Here is a 15,625-nt window from a genome sequence, read left to right as displayed (position 1 = left end):
CCTCAGGATATCTCAGGCAGAATGACTAGCTTTTGGATTACACTCAGAGAGGAAATCACCACCCGGCTCCATTTACAATGCCAACGCCATATATGATGCAAACTCATCTTTCTCTCGTTACAGGCTGTGAGGACTGGTGAGGGGTCTTCTCTCCTTGTTTCTCGTTCCTCTTCTAGGTACTGTTTTGGGAGAGTGGGGAGGTAGTACAGAGGAGGGATAAGAAAAGTGATAACCATCTCTTCATAAAGCTGGCAAGACTGCAGTTCTCTCTCCACTGATGTCACTGCTTGGCTGGCAACACTTATGGGCCATCCCTGCCCTCTCGGTGAAAGAGTCCAAATGCTGCAACCCCTGGGGCACACATGTGGGCTCTTGGACATATGAGGTACACAAGTCACTGACATGGGAGATCCCTCAGGCTTGAACTTCTTCTAACCCCCTCAATTTCGCTCCCCAGCAAACACCCTGCAGTCACTTGCAGCTGGAAACTTCGGGAGGAAGTCTTCGGAGGGACACTAGCAAGATGGCTCCTGGGCACTTGCTTCCTCCGTGCCCACTAGACCCACAGGGAAACTCCTCTGTCCTTGCACTACCAAAGAGAAGGCGTGAAGATGTTCCACTGCCTCTGAATACTGCTGTCTCTCCAATTCCCTCTCCCCCTGCTCTCCGCCATAGTGGCCATCGGCAAGGATGGCCCACATCCTGCTAAAAAAGGAGATCCTAGATTCTCCTCTTTCAGGCATCTCGGTCTTTACAATGGGTTCTCTCAGCTCCCCCCACTCACAGGATTTGCTAAGTAAGAACCACATAATTACCGATCCCAGAGAAACACAAAAATATCCAATTCTGTAATGCAACTACAAAACTGCTTACAGAGTGCCATTAGAAGCCATAACCATAAAGCTGTCTTTGGAGAAGGAGCAAGGACAAAAGGCTGAGCATTCGCAGACGCAGGTGGCTGCCTTCCCTCACCCCTTATCTGTACTGCGCAGCACTTCCTACCAAGGTGCAGGCATCAGAGCACAGCTCAGAGCCCTTCTGGCTCCTCTGGCCCTGGCCCTGATTTGGGCTGAGCTTGTGGTTGGTTCTTCAGCCCCACGTCTCCATCTTCAGTGGGTGTGTGCTCGGAGGTGGCAACCCTCCTGAGCCTCACGTGCACACAGGGCTCTGACTTCTGTGAACAGCTCCATGGTCAAGTGGAAGGAGCCTGGGCTTTGGCATCGGATAGGCCTGGATTTGAATGTGGGCTCTGCTCTGACCTGTGCAACCTTGGGCAAATTATTTTACCTTTCTAAATCCAAGCCCTAGCCATAAAAAGAAAACACGTCCCAATTTTCAGGACTATTGTAAGAATTAAACGACAAAGTGGTGCCTGGCATCTTTACAAGCCCAGCCAAGACCCAGAATAAAGCAAGGAGAAGTCATGAACAAGGTTGAAATAAAATTAATTACCTCCCATTTTGTAATTCAACTTCTATTGATTGCATCCACATTATTTCATATCAACTTAATGCACCAAATCCCAGCAGTAAGATTTGGCCTCATATATTTTTTTTTGGGGGGGGGGGTGGGGGCAGATATTCAAACATACTGAGGACCTCACTGCTTCTGCCTCCCATGTTTTTAATGTCAACAAGCAATTCAGAAGGCTTTCACCTCAAGAGGCAGCATGTGGGGCTAGCCTCACTGAGGACAGGAATGGTTGGGGTTGCCTCCTGTTCCTCTCTCTTTTTAGTTAAACCTGAGAGCTCCATTTCCCCCTGCCCACCACCTAGAGCAAACAGGGACTCCATCTCCTGGCTACCAAGGAAGCCTGACACTCTGGAACAAAAACCAACAGACGTGTTCTTTGGAAGAATGAAAGCTCTAAGCAAACAGTTTAAAACTCATGTGAAGTGTGTGTGTGCGTGAGCAAATACAAGAACAGGGCACTTGTATGACACGCCAATTTTCTTTAATGGATCGGCATTGAACTTCTTATCACCAAGAGTAAACACGCTTAGTGCTAAATATACCCTTCAAATCAAATCCTCTGGATTAATTCATTTTAAATCCGGAATATGCCAGGCTCAACAGCTGCCACATTTCCCAGGAGGTTTCCATAGCACAGTGCACACTTGGTTCACTGGCCCTGCCATCAGTAGGTGAATCTGTTTGGCTTTATTTAAACCTGGGAAAACGGGACAGGAGAAAGGCGTCCCAACCCAGGAAAGCCCCTGTCCTCTCCTGTGTATCTCGTCTTCAGTACATTTACCTAAGATGCAGGCATTCTTTAATTCCCCTCTGACCATGAGGCAAGTCCAAACAGCCTTTTCTTACACAAAACGTGCAATAAAGAGGACAGAATGCAGTCAAGGTAAGAAGGGAGGGGCTGTACTATGATAAGCCCGAGAAAAAAGCACAAATGGAAAGAGAACAGTAAAGTCAGAGGTTTTCTGGTATCTTTCAAGTGAAAATCTTCAAGCAGAGCAGCCTTTTTTTTTTTTTTTTTTTTTTTTTTTTCCAGTTTGAAGTTCTTACCAGGGTATTTCGTTTTCACATTACCTAAAAGGAAGGGAATCCTTTACGTATAATCTGCTATAATGTGATACAGCTGTAACATGCATTTTATCATTGATCTCCACGACTGATTTGCTGATCTGGCATCTGAAAGGGACTCCATCTCCGTGGCCTGGCCCACAGCTATCCCACTACTGCACTTGGGTCAGGAGCACGGGACTGTTCGAAGGTTGAGGGTATGAGTAGGGCACTGATCTTACACTAGGAAACCATCCAATTAAGTGAACCAGGCCATGAATCACAATATTTGATGAACCGAGGCTCAGAGAAGCATTGAAAATTGCCAGGCTCTGAGTGCCTACATAATGGATAATACCCAATTCTCAATTCTCACACGGCCCACGAGTATAGGCTATGTCTATAGGTACCTATCAGTGTATACAATGGATTTGGGCTGTCCATCATTTGGACTGTTTCCTGCTTCCTGTTCTAATGTTTCTTGTGTCCTTGTGTTCCTTTTAAAAATAGCTTTACTGACACAGAATTCACAGACCATACAATCCATCCACTGGTGTAATATATCCATTGTGTAACTGGCACTACAATCTAATTTTAGAACATTTTAATCACCCCAAAATGAAACCCTCTACCCATGTCCCCCCCACCGCCGTTTCCTCCCATCCTTCTAGCCCAAGGAAACCACCAGCCTACCTTCTGTATCTATGGATCTGTCTATTCTGAAAATTTCATATAAATGGAATCACACAATGTGTGATCCTCTGTGCCTGACTTCTTTCACTTCATGTAACAGTTTCAAGGTTCATCTACATTGTGGTACGTATCAGTACGTCATTCCTTTTTATAGCCAATAATATTGCCTTGAATGGATATACTACATTTTATTAACTCATTCTCAGTTGATGGACATATGGTTGTTTCTACTATTTTTATTTATTTACTTATTTTGAGAGAGAGAGCCAGGAAGGGATGAGAGAGAGAGAGAATCCCAAGCAGGCTCTGCACTGTCAGCACAGAGCCTGACTCGGGGCTTGAACTCATGAACTGTGAGATCATGACATGAGACGAAATCAAGAGTTGGACACTCAACCAACAGAGCCATCCAGGTGCCCCAGGTTGTTTCTACTTTTAAGCTATTATTAATCAAGAAATATTCACAGATAAGTTTTTGGTGGACATGTGTTTTCATTTCTCTCAAGTTAGGAGTAGAACTGTTGACTCATATGGTAGCTATGTTTAACATTTAAGGTCCTTATGGTCTTTTAACCTTTTCATGATGACAACAATCTTCAAACTATCATTTATGAGGTAAAAAAGTTCTGAAAATCCTCCTCTTTCCCCACAGGAAAAACCACTGTTAATGGCTTGGCATACATACCCTCAAATTTTTTCAATGTATAGAATAATATATAATGTTTACAATTATTATTACATAAATGGGATGACATCATACATATCTGTGTATCTCACTCTTGTCGCATACTAGATCTTGAACACCTTTCCACACCCATGTGGAGCATGGGCCACATGTACTACTCTCTCCTCAGGCATAGGCACATGTACATTTTCATTACTGGCAAGAAGCTATAATGACAAAAATGTTGATTAAGGCTATTTTGTTTGGTCATCTCATTTTGTCCTATATGTTCCATGTAGTTGTGGGTGATTTTGTTTCCATATATTCACTGGCACATCCCACTGAGGACTCCTTTTTTTGACTGGTTTACAAAGAAATGGGTCTAGGCCATGAAATTGGAAATTAAATTGGACCTAATGCTAACAGGCATAAAGAAAAAAAAAAAACAAAAGGAAACCTGTGTGGTGTCGAGATACCCTGCAAGATGGACTTGGCTTATCCCTCGACCACTAGATTTCTTATTGACCATCTGATTAAGTTATAAAATTGGTATATGAATACATGCATAATTAAATAATATTTACAAATAAGAGACATGTAGAAAGTTCTCTACCTCCCCAAATCCACCCTTCTCTATGGAATTTTAACAGGTTGCCACATATCCTTCCAGATCTCTTTCTATTTTCATAAACCTGTAATTTTTTTTTACATGAACAAAAGAGCATGCATATTATTTTGTGACTTTTTCATTCACTTGACATTATATACTGTAAATCTTTCCAAGTCACAGATACAGATTGCCGCAAGGTGAATCTGAAATAGTACAGCTGAACACCTCACAAAAATTGAACTGTGGGAGAGCCACAGTAATTTATTGTCAGAGAAAAAAAGGTCATTTTAGAAACAAGTGAAAAAAATAATTTGGTAGGGGTGCCTGGGTGGCTCAGTTAAGCATCCAACTTCGGCTCAGGTCATGATCTCCCATTTTGGTTCAGGAGTTCAAGCCCCACATCAGGCTTTCTGCTGTCAGTGTGGAGCCCACTTGGGATCCTCTGTGCCCCTCTCTCTCTGCCCCTCCCTCTCTCTCAAAAAAATATAATAATAATAAACATTGGGGCACCTGGGTGGCTCAGTCAGTTGAGCGTCTGACTTCAGTTCAGGTCATGATCTCACGGCTTGTGGGTTCAAGCCCCGCGTCAGGCTCTGTGCTGACAGCACGGAGCCTGGAGCCTGCTTTGGATTCTGTGTCTCCCTCTCTCCCTACCCCTCCCGTGCCTGTGCGCTCTCTCTCTCTCTCTCTCTAAATAAATTTAAAAAATTTTAAAGAAAAACATTAAAAAAATTTTTTTAATAATAATAATTTGGTGTATTTAGGAGAGCAAGCTCCAAAATTAAACCACACTCATGTGTTGTGTATACTGTACACCCAGCATACTCCTAGCAGCGGGGGAACTATCAAAAGTACCTGACGTGATGAGGAAACTCACAGGCGGAAAAACACTCACCCAGGAAGAAACACGGGGCCGAGTGGGGTGGCCAAAGAGGAACAGCCCCTTTGCAAATGAAGCGCCCTGAGTGGGGGACGGCTGTCCATTTCCTTGGCTCTGCCTCGTCTCCAGTTTCAGGCTTCAGAGCTGCAAAGACATGCATCGGGACGGAACAGCGACACTTACTTTGGGCCGAGTGTCCACGACGTAAATGAAGTCACTTCCTGGATTGGCTTTCCTGATGGCCTGAAGCATCTGCTCGTCCTCCAGGCAGCGGGCACTGAAGCCGGACAGAGGCTGGCTGCTCCGACAGATGGAGGCCTGAGGGGAGAGGCCGCGGCCACAGCATCAGAAAGCGCGCCACTGTTCCCACGGACAGCTGCAGACTATGTCCCCAACCACGAGCCTCGGGCTCACTTACACCCCACGCCAGCTTGTAGAAGTGTCCGAATGCCTTCCAAAAATCCAGCTTGGTTTCTTTTTAACGCAGGCCAAAGAAACCACAACAAGGGCAAACAGTGCAAAGTTTCTCGGTGTAAGAAATTAGGAGTGTGCATGGATGTTGAGATAGGACCTAACTGATGAAATGTAAAGCCATCTAAGTAGCCTATTTTCAGGGTGCCTGGGTGGCTCAGTCAGGTAAACGTCCAACTTTGGCTCAGGTCATGAGCTCACGGTTCGTGGGTTTGAGCCCTGTATCGGGCTCTGTGCTGACAGCTCGGAGCCTGGAGCCTGCTTCAGATTCTGTGTCTCCCTCTCTCTGCCCCTCCCCTGCTCACATTCTCTCTCTCTCTCTCTGTCTCTCAAAAATGAATGAACGTTAAAAAAAATTAAAAATAAATAAATAGCTTATTTTCCTTTCCACAGGTATTATTTTATTTTCTTGAAGGTAGAAATACAAAATAAATAACTATTCTCCTAAAATTTACAGGATACTTGCTAATAGCAAGACTAGTTAAAAACAAGTTATTTTGTAATGCTTTCCAAATTTTTTATCAGCTCATTTAGAAACAGATACCAAAACCCAACTCTAATGCTAAATGGGAACATTTTCACTATGAGGAAAGCCCAGGCAGCTGGGAGCTCGGGCACCTAAGGTCAGCAGGCATACACCCCGATGGCCCCGGTGTGAGAGAAGCGGGGGGCTTCTCTGGAATTGGTCTGTGTTCTATTCTGCAATTTCCCAATTCTGCGATTCTGACAGAGTAAACCGTATCACCAGACAACATAAACAACAGCGCAAAACTTTACCTGCATTATTAGGTGAGCACGGATACAACCTCACAGCTATAAAACTTATGCTTCTGTGGAAAAGTATTTTTTGCGGACTTAGATGTTAACATTTAAAATAAAGGAATGACTCTCCAAGAACCTACACTGAGGCTGCGGGCCCACTGGGGAAGAGGATGGAGGGCGTGGTGGTCAGGGAGGAAGAGAACCCTCTAGCTCCGGGCGGGCAGGCTAAGCAGGGGAAACTCACCAAAGAGAGTCATGGCAGAGTCCACTCGGGGCACCTGCACTTCAAGGCTCTACCCCTGAAGGGACAACCCAGCTCTGACTCCAAGCACAGCCTACGTGTCCCCAACACTCAACCCAGGAACACTCAGTGAGGGTTTGGGTTTCCCAGGAAGACCAGGAAGCTTTGGTGGTCCTCACTGGAGAAGGCGGGAATGTTTCTCACTACCTACACCATCAACACCACCTACACCACCTACACCATCAACAACACCTACACCATCAACAACACCTACACCACTACATCATCCTCACCATTAACACCACCTACACCACCTACACCATCAACACCATCTACACCATCTACACCATCAACACTATCTACACCACCTACACCATCAACACCACCTACACCACCTATACCATCAACACCACCTACACCATCTACACTATCTACACCACCTACACCATCAACAACACCTACACCACCTACATCATCCTCACCATTAACACCACCTACACCATCTACACCACCTATACCATCAACACCACCTACACCATCTACACCACCTACACCATCAACACCATCTACACTACCTACACCATCTATACCACCCACACCATCTACACCATTTACACCACCTATACCATCTATACTATCTACACCACCTACACCATTACAGCTGAGGACCTGCTGGCAAGACTGAGAACCACACCACAGCCAGACACATGACCGGACAACTGCCAGAGAGTTCCAGTTGCAGTCTGTGACGGCAAGGGGCAATCACCGAGGTGGGTGAAGAACTCTGAGCCCAGCAGCCAGGTTCAGAATTCAGGAGCGAAGGGCATGGGACAGTGGCAAGCAAAGCAAAGGGGCGGCAGAGCTTCTCCAGAGTTGCACAACTCTTGAGCTGTTGGCAGAAGTGCACCTGCAGCTGGAGAAGAGAGGGACGGAGGGCGTGAACACGGATGGAGATGGCCGGCAAGGGCTTGGTCTGGGAGAGAGGTGAAGCAGGGCAGGGACCAAAGGCGGGCTGGGTGACAGAAGACAAGCAACGTCCGATGGATAGAAAGATAAGGGCCACAGAGGGCTTTCTTGGGGCTTTACCCGGGGCTTCTTTCTATTTCTTCTGCTCTTCGGGGGTCAGGGCCTGCCCTGCTGCCCTGAGGGAATTCTGGCGGGTAAGAGAACAATTCGATCTAGAGCTTCATCTGGGTTAAAGAAGTACTAGTGAAGGCAGCTACCACCAGGCAATTTCTTCGACTATCAGAAGAGTTAGAGGGGAAGGAGACACATTTAGCTGGTGAGAACGCACATACCACACCTACGCTCACTGAGCAAGTGGGACTTCCACTGTGAAATGAAACCAGGGAATGACAATGACCTGCAGGCTGACAGCCACTAGTATTTTTTTTTTTTTTAATTTTTTTTTCAACGTTTATTTATTTTTGGGACAGAGACAGACAGAGCATGAACGGGGGAGGGGCAGAGAGAGAAGGAGACACAGAATCGGAAACAGGCTCCAGGCTCTGAGCCATCAGCCCAGAGCCTGACGCGGGGCTCGAACTCACGGACTGCGAGATGGTGACCTGGCTGAAGTCGGACGCCCAACCGACTGCGCCACCCAGGCGCCCCATGACAGCCACTAGTTTTAAATGAAGGGTTAAGTCAGAGCAGAGTTACACCATGAAATGTGGCCAATAAATTAAACCAGATATATTAAACCCACTAAACCAACTCTACTTTAGTATTTCACAGTTATATTTTCTTAATAACCCATAGGCATGCTCCACACAGAGTTCTTCCCCGCGCCAGAGGGAACATACAGTCACCAATTTTGTGTGGCACAGTAAGTAGTCTTACAGCGCTTCTGTTCGCCCTGTCCACGCCCCAGACAGTCACACTGGTGACAGACTATTACCATTCCCTGCTGGCCTTTCTTACTGATGTCACCTATCTGAGAGCAGAGGTAAAGCTCTTCCATGGTAAACTGTCATGAGCCCCTCATTTACAATGCTACTAATAATTAAAATATCCAACATTTTCTGAATGTGTGCTATATGGCAGCACTATCACAAAGCCTCTGTCATATTTTTATCTTCTCAACTATCATATGCAATAACATCTATGACTTGCTCCATTTTATAAATGAGGCAACCAAGGCACAGAGAAGGGAAGTAACTGACTCGCTGTCAAAAATTAGGGCTAATTATAGCTAATAATTAGGGAAGCCAGACACTGCATCCAGGCATAATATTTTCTGATCTGGGATTCTTAGCCAAAATAATATAGCATGACAAAATCATAAGTCAGGAAGCATGATAGAGAATTAAGATGCAGCATTCAGGAAGGTCTGGCTTTTAATCCATGGTTTGCTCCCACTCACTATCTGATCTTGGGTAACTGACCTATTGTCTTTGAACCTGAGTTTTCTCATCTATAATATGAGGAAAATAATAGCAAAACTACAGAGTGTGATGAAGTATATAACATTCTTAGAACTGTGCCTAAGACATAGTGAGTTTCAAGAACTATTAGTTATAAAAGGAGGAAAGAAGGTCTGTATTTTTCTTACGGGAAATCACCTCTTTGGGAATCTTGCAGAGTTTCCCAGAGATTTGTGCTGTGAATTTAAGAGACCACCTTAGTCACAATTTAAAGCACAACTGCTTTCTTAAAAATAATTAAAACAGGGGCGCCTGGGTGGCTCAGTCGGTTAAGCGGCCGACTTCGGCTCAGGTCATGATCTCACGGTCCAGGAGTTCAAGCCCCGCGTCGGGCTCTGTGCTGACAGCTCAGAGCCTGGAGCCTGTTTCAGATTCTGTGTCTCCCTCTCTCTCTGCCCCTCCCCTGTTCATGCTCTCTCTCTGTCTCAAAAATAAATAAACGTTAAAAAATTAAAAAAAATAATTAAAACATTTAATAAGAAAGAACAAAGGATACAGCAATTCTAAGGGCTGGTAGTAACAAACAGGCACAGGCTTCTGAACATAAGTGACATTTATAATTTATACATCTGTAATTGTTATGTACAAAGCTGTCAACAGTTTGATATCCAAAGGGAGTCTGGATGGCTTTATATAACCCATAGGCAGTTCAAGGCCTCAAATTATTATTTTGCGCTGCCTGTGACATCTGGTAAAATTGGGAGGGCCAGCTCCCCTTTACATCTGCTCCTATGGACAAAGCTCCCTGGCTGGACAATTCTCCCTACGGACCAGATGTAGCTCCTGCTCAAGTCTGAGCTGAGGGTTTCAGGCACCTGCCAGCCCATGGAATTAACCAAGCCAATCACATCCTCGCAGGAACCTGAGGTCACCTCACCCTCTTGGTACTACAAAGCCCGCCTCCCACAATCCCTGCTGGTTCCCTCTATTCCTGAGTGCAGCCCTGCAGGGCCTGTATGGCAGCCATGTCCTCCCCTCCTAGGAAGTGAGTGTGTACAACAAATACACTGCTGACAACTTCATTCGTCCAGTGTCGGGTGTCATGGGCTCAGCCTTCTCTGGAGCCCTAGGGCAGGAGTCCTAATCTCATCAACAAGTGAATAGGATATGATTTTAACACCATATATGATAAAAACTGATCCAAAAGGAATTATGTACCCTCAGCAGAGGCATTTCTATCAAAGGATTCTCCACAGGACTTCTAGTTCATGCAATCATGTGCACTCCAAGCTTCTCTTAACCTAACTATTGGGTCCCACACCCCACATTAGCCAAGCCACCTCTCTATCAGAAATGTCTCTTTGGTAACAAAAGGATATGTGGGAAATAGTAGTTTAACTACAGAATATGATATTCTTATTCACAAGCATAAGTTTTATTGGGATAGGAATACATATTCTTTTTATTTTTTTAAAATGTGTATTCATTTTTGAGAGACAGAGAAAGACAGCAAGCAGGGTAGGGGCAGAGAAAGAGGGAGACAAAAAATCCAAAGCAGGCTCCAGGCTCTGAGCTGTCAGCAGAGAGCCCGACACAGGGCTCGAACCCATGAACCGTGAGATCATGACCTGAGCCAAAGTCAGCACTTAACTAAGCCACTCAGGCACCCCAGGAATACATATTCTTAAGTCTATAAAGTCTGAAACCACACAAGGGAAGAAAGAAAGATGAGCACATTTACACCATTTACATGATTTCTATCTGTTTACTTTGCATGGAAGACTGCCTGGTTTAGGTATGAGTTTTCCTAAGCAACGACAGCACGAACTGCTGCTTTGTTACCTCAAACATCTTCCATTTAACCACAGAAATCCACCCCGATCATATTTCCCTTTATAAAAATCCCTGGTTGCATCAGAAGGATTTACACAGTTAACTTTGATATTAAAACCCAAATGTTATAAAAAACAAAATGGATCATAATGCTACCTGCAGCAGAGAGTTAATTCATGGGGGTGGGAGAGTGGGTATGCATGTACGGGCACGCTAAGTATTTCCCTGCAGTAACCAGCTCATCAACAACGCTTAGAAACACATCTCTGTGGGGTGCCTGGGTGGCTGGGTCAGCTGAAGACTGGACTACGGCTCAGGTCATGATGTCGCGGCTCATGGGTTCAAGCCCCACATCAGGCTTTACGCTGACAGCGCAGAGCCTGCTTAGGATTTTGTCTCCATCTCTGCCCCTCCTCCACGCTTGTGCGCTCTCTGTCTCTCTCTCAAAAGTAAACAAAAAAATTTACATAAAAAAAAGAAACGCATCTCTGTTCCTTACTTTGTAAGAAGAGCTAAAACATGAAGCATTGTCTTCCTTGAAGTTCTAAATACAAGAAATCAATTACTTTAAACTATAACTGATGGCTGTTATGATTCATTTGCAAGCCTGGAGATCAAAGAATGAATGGCACACAAGAGCAGCAATGGAACAATGAGAATCTGAGGTCAGCAGGTGAAGAGGCTGGCCTCTGAGCTCTAATTGCTAAAACTTCTAACCCATTCTGAGACAGCACACACTTGCCCTCTGCAATACTCACAGTGACCAAAAAAAAAAAAAAATCCTTTTCTCAAGAATATCAAAACAGAAGGAAAGGCAGTAGGATGGATACTATGCTCACTTTAAATTTTTTACATGTTTTTATTTATTTTTGAGAGAGACAGAGTGAGCGGGGGAGGGGCAGAGAGAGGGGGAGACAGAATCTGAAGTGGGCGCCAGGGTCTGAGCTGTCAGCACAGAGCCCAACACAGGACTCGAACTCATGAACCATGAGATCATGACCTGTGCCGAAGTCGGACGCTCAACCCATTGAGCCACCCAGACGCCTCTAGGCTCACTTTTTAAATACCCAGCCCAGGAGCACCTGGGTGGCTCAGTCAGTTAGGCGGCCGACTTGGGCTCAGGTCATGATCTCGCGGTCCGTGAGTTCAAGCCCCGTGTCGGGCTCTGTGCTGACAGCTCAGAGCCCGGAGCCTGTTTCAGATTCTGTGTCTCCCTCTCTCTCTCTCTGACCCTCCCCCGTTCATGCTCTGTCTCTCTCTGTCTCAGAAATAAATAAACGTTAAAAAAAAAATTTATAAAAAAAAAATAATAAATACCTAGCCCACCCTTACCTCTAAACAACAATAAAAGAATAAAAGATCCTCCCTCTCTTACTTCTTTACGAATGGATGCTCCAAAAAGTGCCAATGCTACTGGTATCCTAATTTCAAATACGATGTCATGAAATTCCCTATTCATTCCATCATGGTTTTTTTTTTAAAGAAATTCCTATCTTTATTTGACTTTCAGTACCTGTTCCAGTTCTGTGTAGGCTTAAATATAGTTGGAGTCAAGTAATACAGAACATTAATACTATCCTTGCCTTTTTTAGACCCCATTTCAGAGCAGTGAGTTTAACGAAAAATAAGACCATTTATATCCTTCCAATTAATGGAAATTACACTGCTAAATGAATATTTTCCTCCAAAGCAGGCGACACAGAAGGCTGTATGCTTACCCTGAAGAAGATGGCATTGTTCACGGTATTTTTGGAAACCTCCTTCTAGAATCAGACACAGCACCTACCCGACCCCCCTGCCCAATGGTACATGCATGTGCATACACACTCACAGACATCTGTTATAATGATTTATGGCTATTAACTTGGCTTTCAATCAACAACTATAACATCTAGCTTGAAAACCAAACTTTTCACCTGGCTAAGATCAAGTAATTCCTGAAATGTGTGGCAAGGGCCATTGTGGACTCCTGTTTTTGTTTTCCTGTCCTTCATAGAAATGGAACAAGTTTTAGTTGTTTCCACGGTTACCCTTAAGACTGCATTTTCTCGCCTGCCCTGTGCAGTTCATCACTTCTGTGAGCAGAAGTCTCACGGCAGTTTCTGGAGGCTTCCTCGGAAAGCTGTGAGGGCTCATTAGCCCTCCTCCACCTGCTGCTCTGTGGAAGTGATGGCTGCTACTAAGTCATCTACTATGTCCCTCAATTTGCGCCAAAGACTAGGAAAGGCAGAGCAGAAGGGTGCAAGGAGCTTGGGTCCCTGCGGGCTGAGTAGTGGAAAACAGGATTCCAGGCCTGGACTGCCCACCTCTGGAGTGTTATGTGAGAGAAAAAAAAGTTCTATCTTGTTTAATGCAGCGTTTACTTAGAGTCTCTGTTAGCGGCAGACAAATCGAATCCTAGCTTTTATAAACAATATTTTAAAAATAAAACCCATTCTCCATAAACAAAGATATCTTATGCAGAGGACACTCAAAAAAGTGTGCCATTAAAAAAAGAAGGTGCCATGGATTCCGGGAGCTTTTCTAAAGCAGGTGTTTCGAAGGATCTCCAGCACTGTTGGAATAAGCACAAGAGCTGTCCGAGGTGACCACTTAGAAAAGGACAGGTTGGGGCACCTGGGTGGCTCAGTTGGTTGAGCATCTGACTTTGGCTCAGATCATGATCTTGTGGTCTGAGTTCAAGCCCCACATCGGGCTCTGTGTTGACAGCTCAGAGCCTGGAGCCTGCTTCGGATTCTGTGCCTCCCTCTCGCTCTGCCCCTCCCCTGCTCAAGCTCTGTCTCTCTCTGTCTCAAAAATAAATAAAAACATCAACAAAAAAATTTTTTTAATTAAAAAAAAAAAGGATTGAATGATTACATTTAACTGTTTTCTGACTGTATCCCCATTACTTTATTATCAAATAAACATGAAAGGTCGACTTCTACATAAGGTAAGAGTTCAAGCATAGTTGTGTTGTGTCATGCCACATACAGCAATATCCACATCCCTTTAAGAACCCAAACACACACGCACACAGCAGAACACTGCTAGAGAGTGCCTGTTTATGATAAAACAAGAAAAGCAAAGCATAAAACAAAAGCATGCCTTGAGACTTACGTGGTTATCTCTATAGTAGTAAGAAAGGGCAGGAAATCGCCGTCTGCTCCGGAATTTGGAACTCCCCACGATGATGTGTGCTGTGGCCGATTTGGGAACATACAGTTCAGTAGGGTAAGAATCACAAACCTGTCACGGAAAACACAAGGGGAATTTTTAGGCAATCCAGTAATGCTTTGTGAACTGCCACAAGAAATTCCATTCAGCATACTTATACATTGCGCATATACGTTTTCTTTTTAAAATTTTTTTTTTTTCAACGTTTATTTATTTTTGGGACAGAAAGAGACAGAGCATGAACGGGGGAGGGGCAGGGAGAGAGGGAGACACAGAATCGGAAACAGGCTCCAGGCTCTGAGCCATCAGCCCAGAGCCTGACGCGGGGCTCGAACTCACGGACCGTGAGATCGTGACCTGGCTGAAGTCAGACGCTTAACCGACTGCGCCACCCAGGCGCCCCGACGTTTTCTTAACCGAGTTACCAACAGCTACTTCGGAGAAATGAAGAGCTGGTGATTCCATGAAAATCCTCACAAAGAGAAGCAAACACTCTTTAGCAACCTGTCCTTGTGCACTGCCCATTCTGTCTACGGGCACTGCGAGAAGCAAGACAGGGACAGGTGGGCATTTCTCACCTCAAGAAGGGACAAATTATAATTCGGCATCCTGGGAGCTGAAAACAATTTCGCTGCCTGTTTTGAGTGAAAGATAGCCTGACAGTGGGAGGCAAGCACCAGGGGTGAGCCCCCGGGGCCATTTCTCTGTCCCCAGCACACAACATGTGCACTCCTGCCTCCAAGAAAGCAGTCTAGCCAGTGCCCTCCCTAGAAACTTCTTCCGTTGGGTTTTCCCAAATCTCCTCCATTCTCGAGGGACAACCTAACTCCACCTCCTTCAAGAAATTTCCTCCCTGCACTTCCAGCTCAGGTAACTCTCTAGATCTGACTTAGTACCACACAATTTAACAGCTTTATTTCCGTTTCTTACATGTTGATTTTATAGATGGTAAGAAATGATTTTATTCTTTCTGCCCATCACTAGTGGTGATTCCCACAGTGTAAACTCTGGAGCCTTGGAATGATCTTGTGATTCAGTCAGAATCAGCATTTCAGAATGTAGCTGCAATCTGCCAATTTCATGACCTTCAGGAATGTCAAACTACACTGACCTCTGAAACTGATGACACACAGAAATAATACCCGACAGGTCGATGTAAAGATCAACTCAGGTAACACCCACGACAAAGCACTTTATAAACCACTAGGTCTAACAAAAATGTTAGAGGTAGCAACAGTAATCGCTGACGTGTGGCTCAGTATGTATTTCGCTTTGACATCAGCCAGTCGATCTTTTTTCAATGTGAAGATCGCCTAGATGGCATTTCCCTGGAGTTCGCCAAAGTGGCTGCTATTTTCCAGAAGTCAAGCACCTTCTTCTTGGCCATTTCAAGAGTCCTCAAGGAGCAGTAACAACAGGGAAATGCATTAGC

General features: G+C 44.9%; 1 protein-coding gene across 2 annotated transcripts in view; it reads right to left on the bottom strand.

The window, feature by feature from the left end:
* Window positions 1–15,625, bottom strand: part of MTMR7 (myotubularin related protein 7) — a 125,048-nt gene that overhangs the window by 33,284 nt on the left and 76,139 nt on the right. For both annotated transcript variants that reach the window (XM_045454899.1, XM_045454908.1), the window contains 2 exons: window positions 14,137–14,265; window positions 5,548–5,682 (listed from right to left, as the gene is read on the bottom strand). In XM_045454899.1, the coding sequence (XP_045310855.1) occupies window positions 5,548–5,682; window positions 14,137–14,265 (264 nt within the window). The remainder of the gene's footprint in view (window positions 1–5,547; window positions 5,683–14,136; window positions 14,266–15,625) is intronic.

Source organism: Leopardus geoffroyi, chromosome B1, assembly GCF_018350155.1.
Source record: "Leopardus geoffroyi isolate Oge1 chromosome B1, O.geoffroyi_Oge1_pat1.0, whole genome shotgun sequence".
NCBI lineage: Eukaryota > Metazoa > Chordata > Mammalia > Carnivora > Felidae > Leopardus > Leopardus geoffroyi.
The sequence above is the reverse complement of the archived record's forward strand: the minus strand, read 5'-3'. Positions and strand labels throughout refer to the sequence as shown.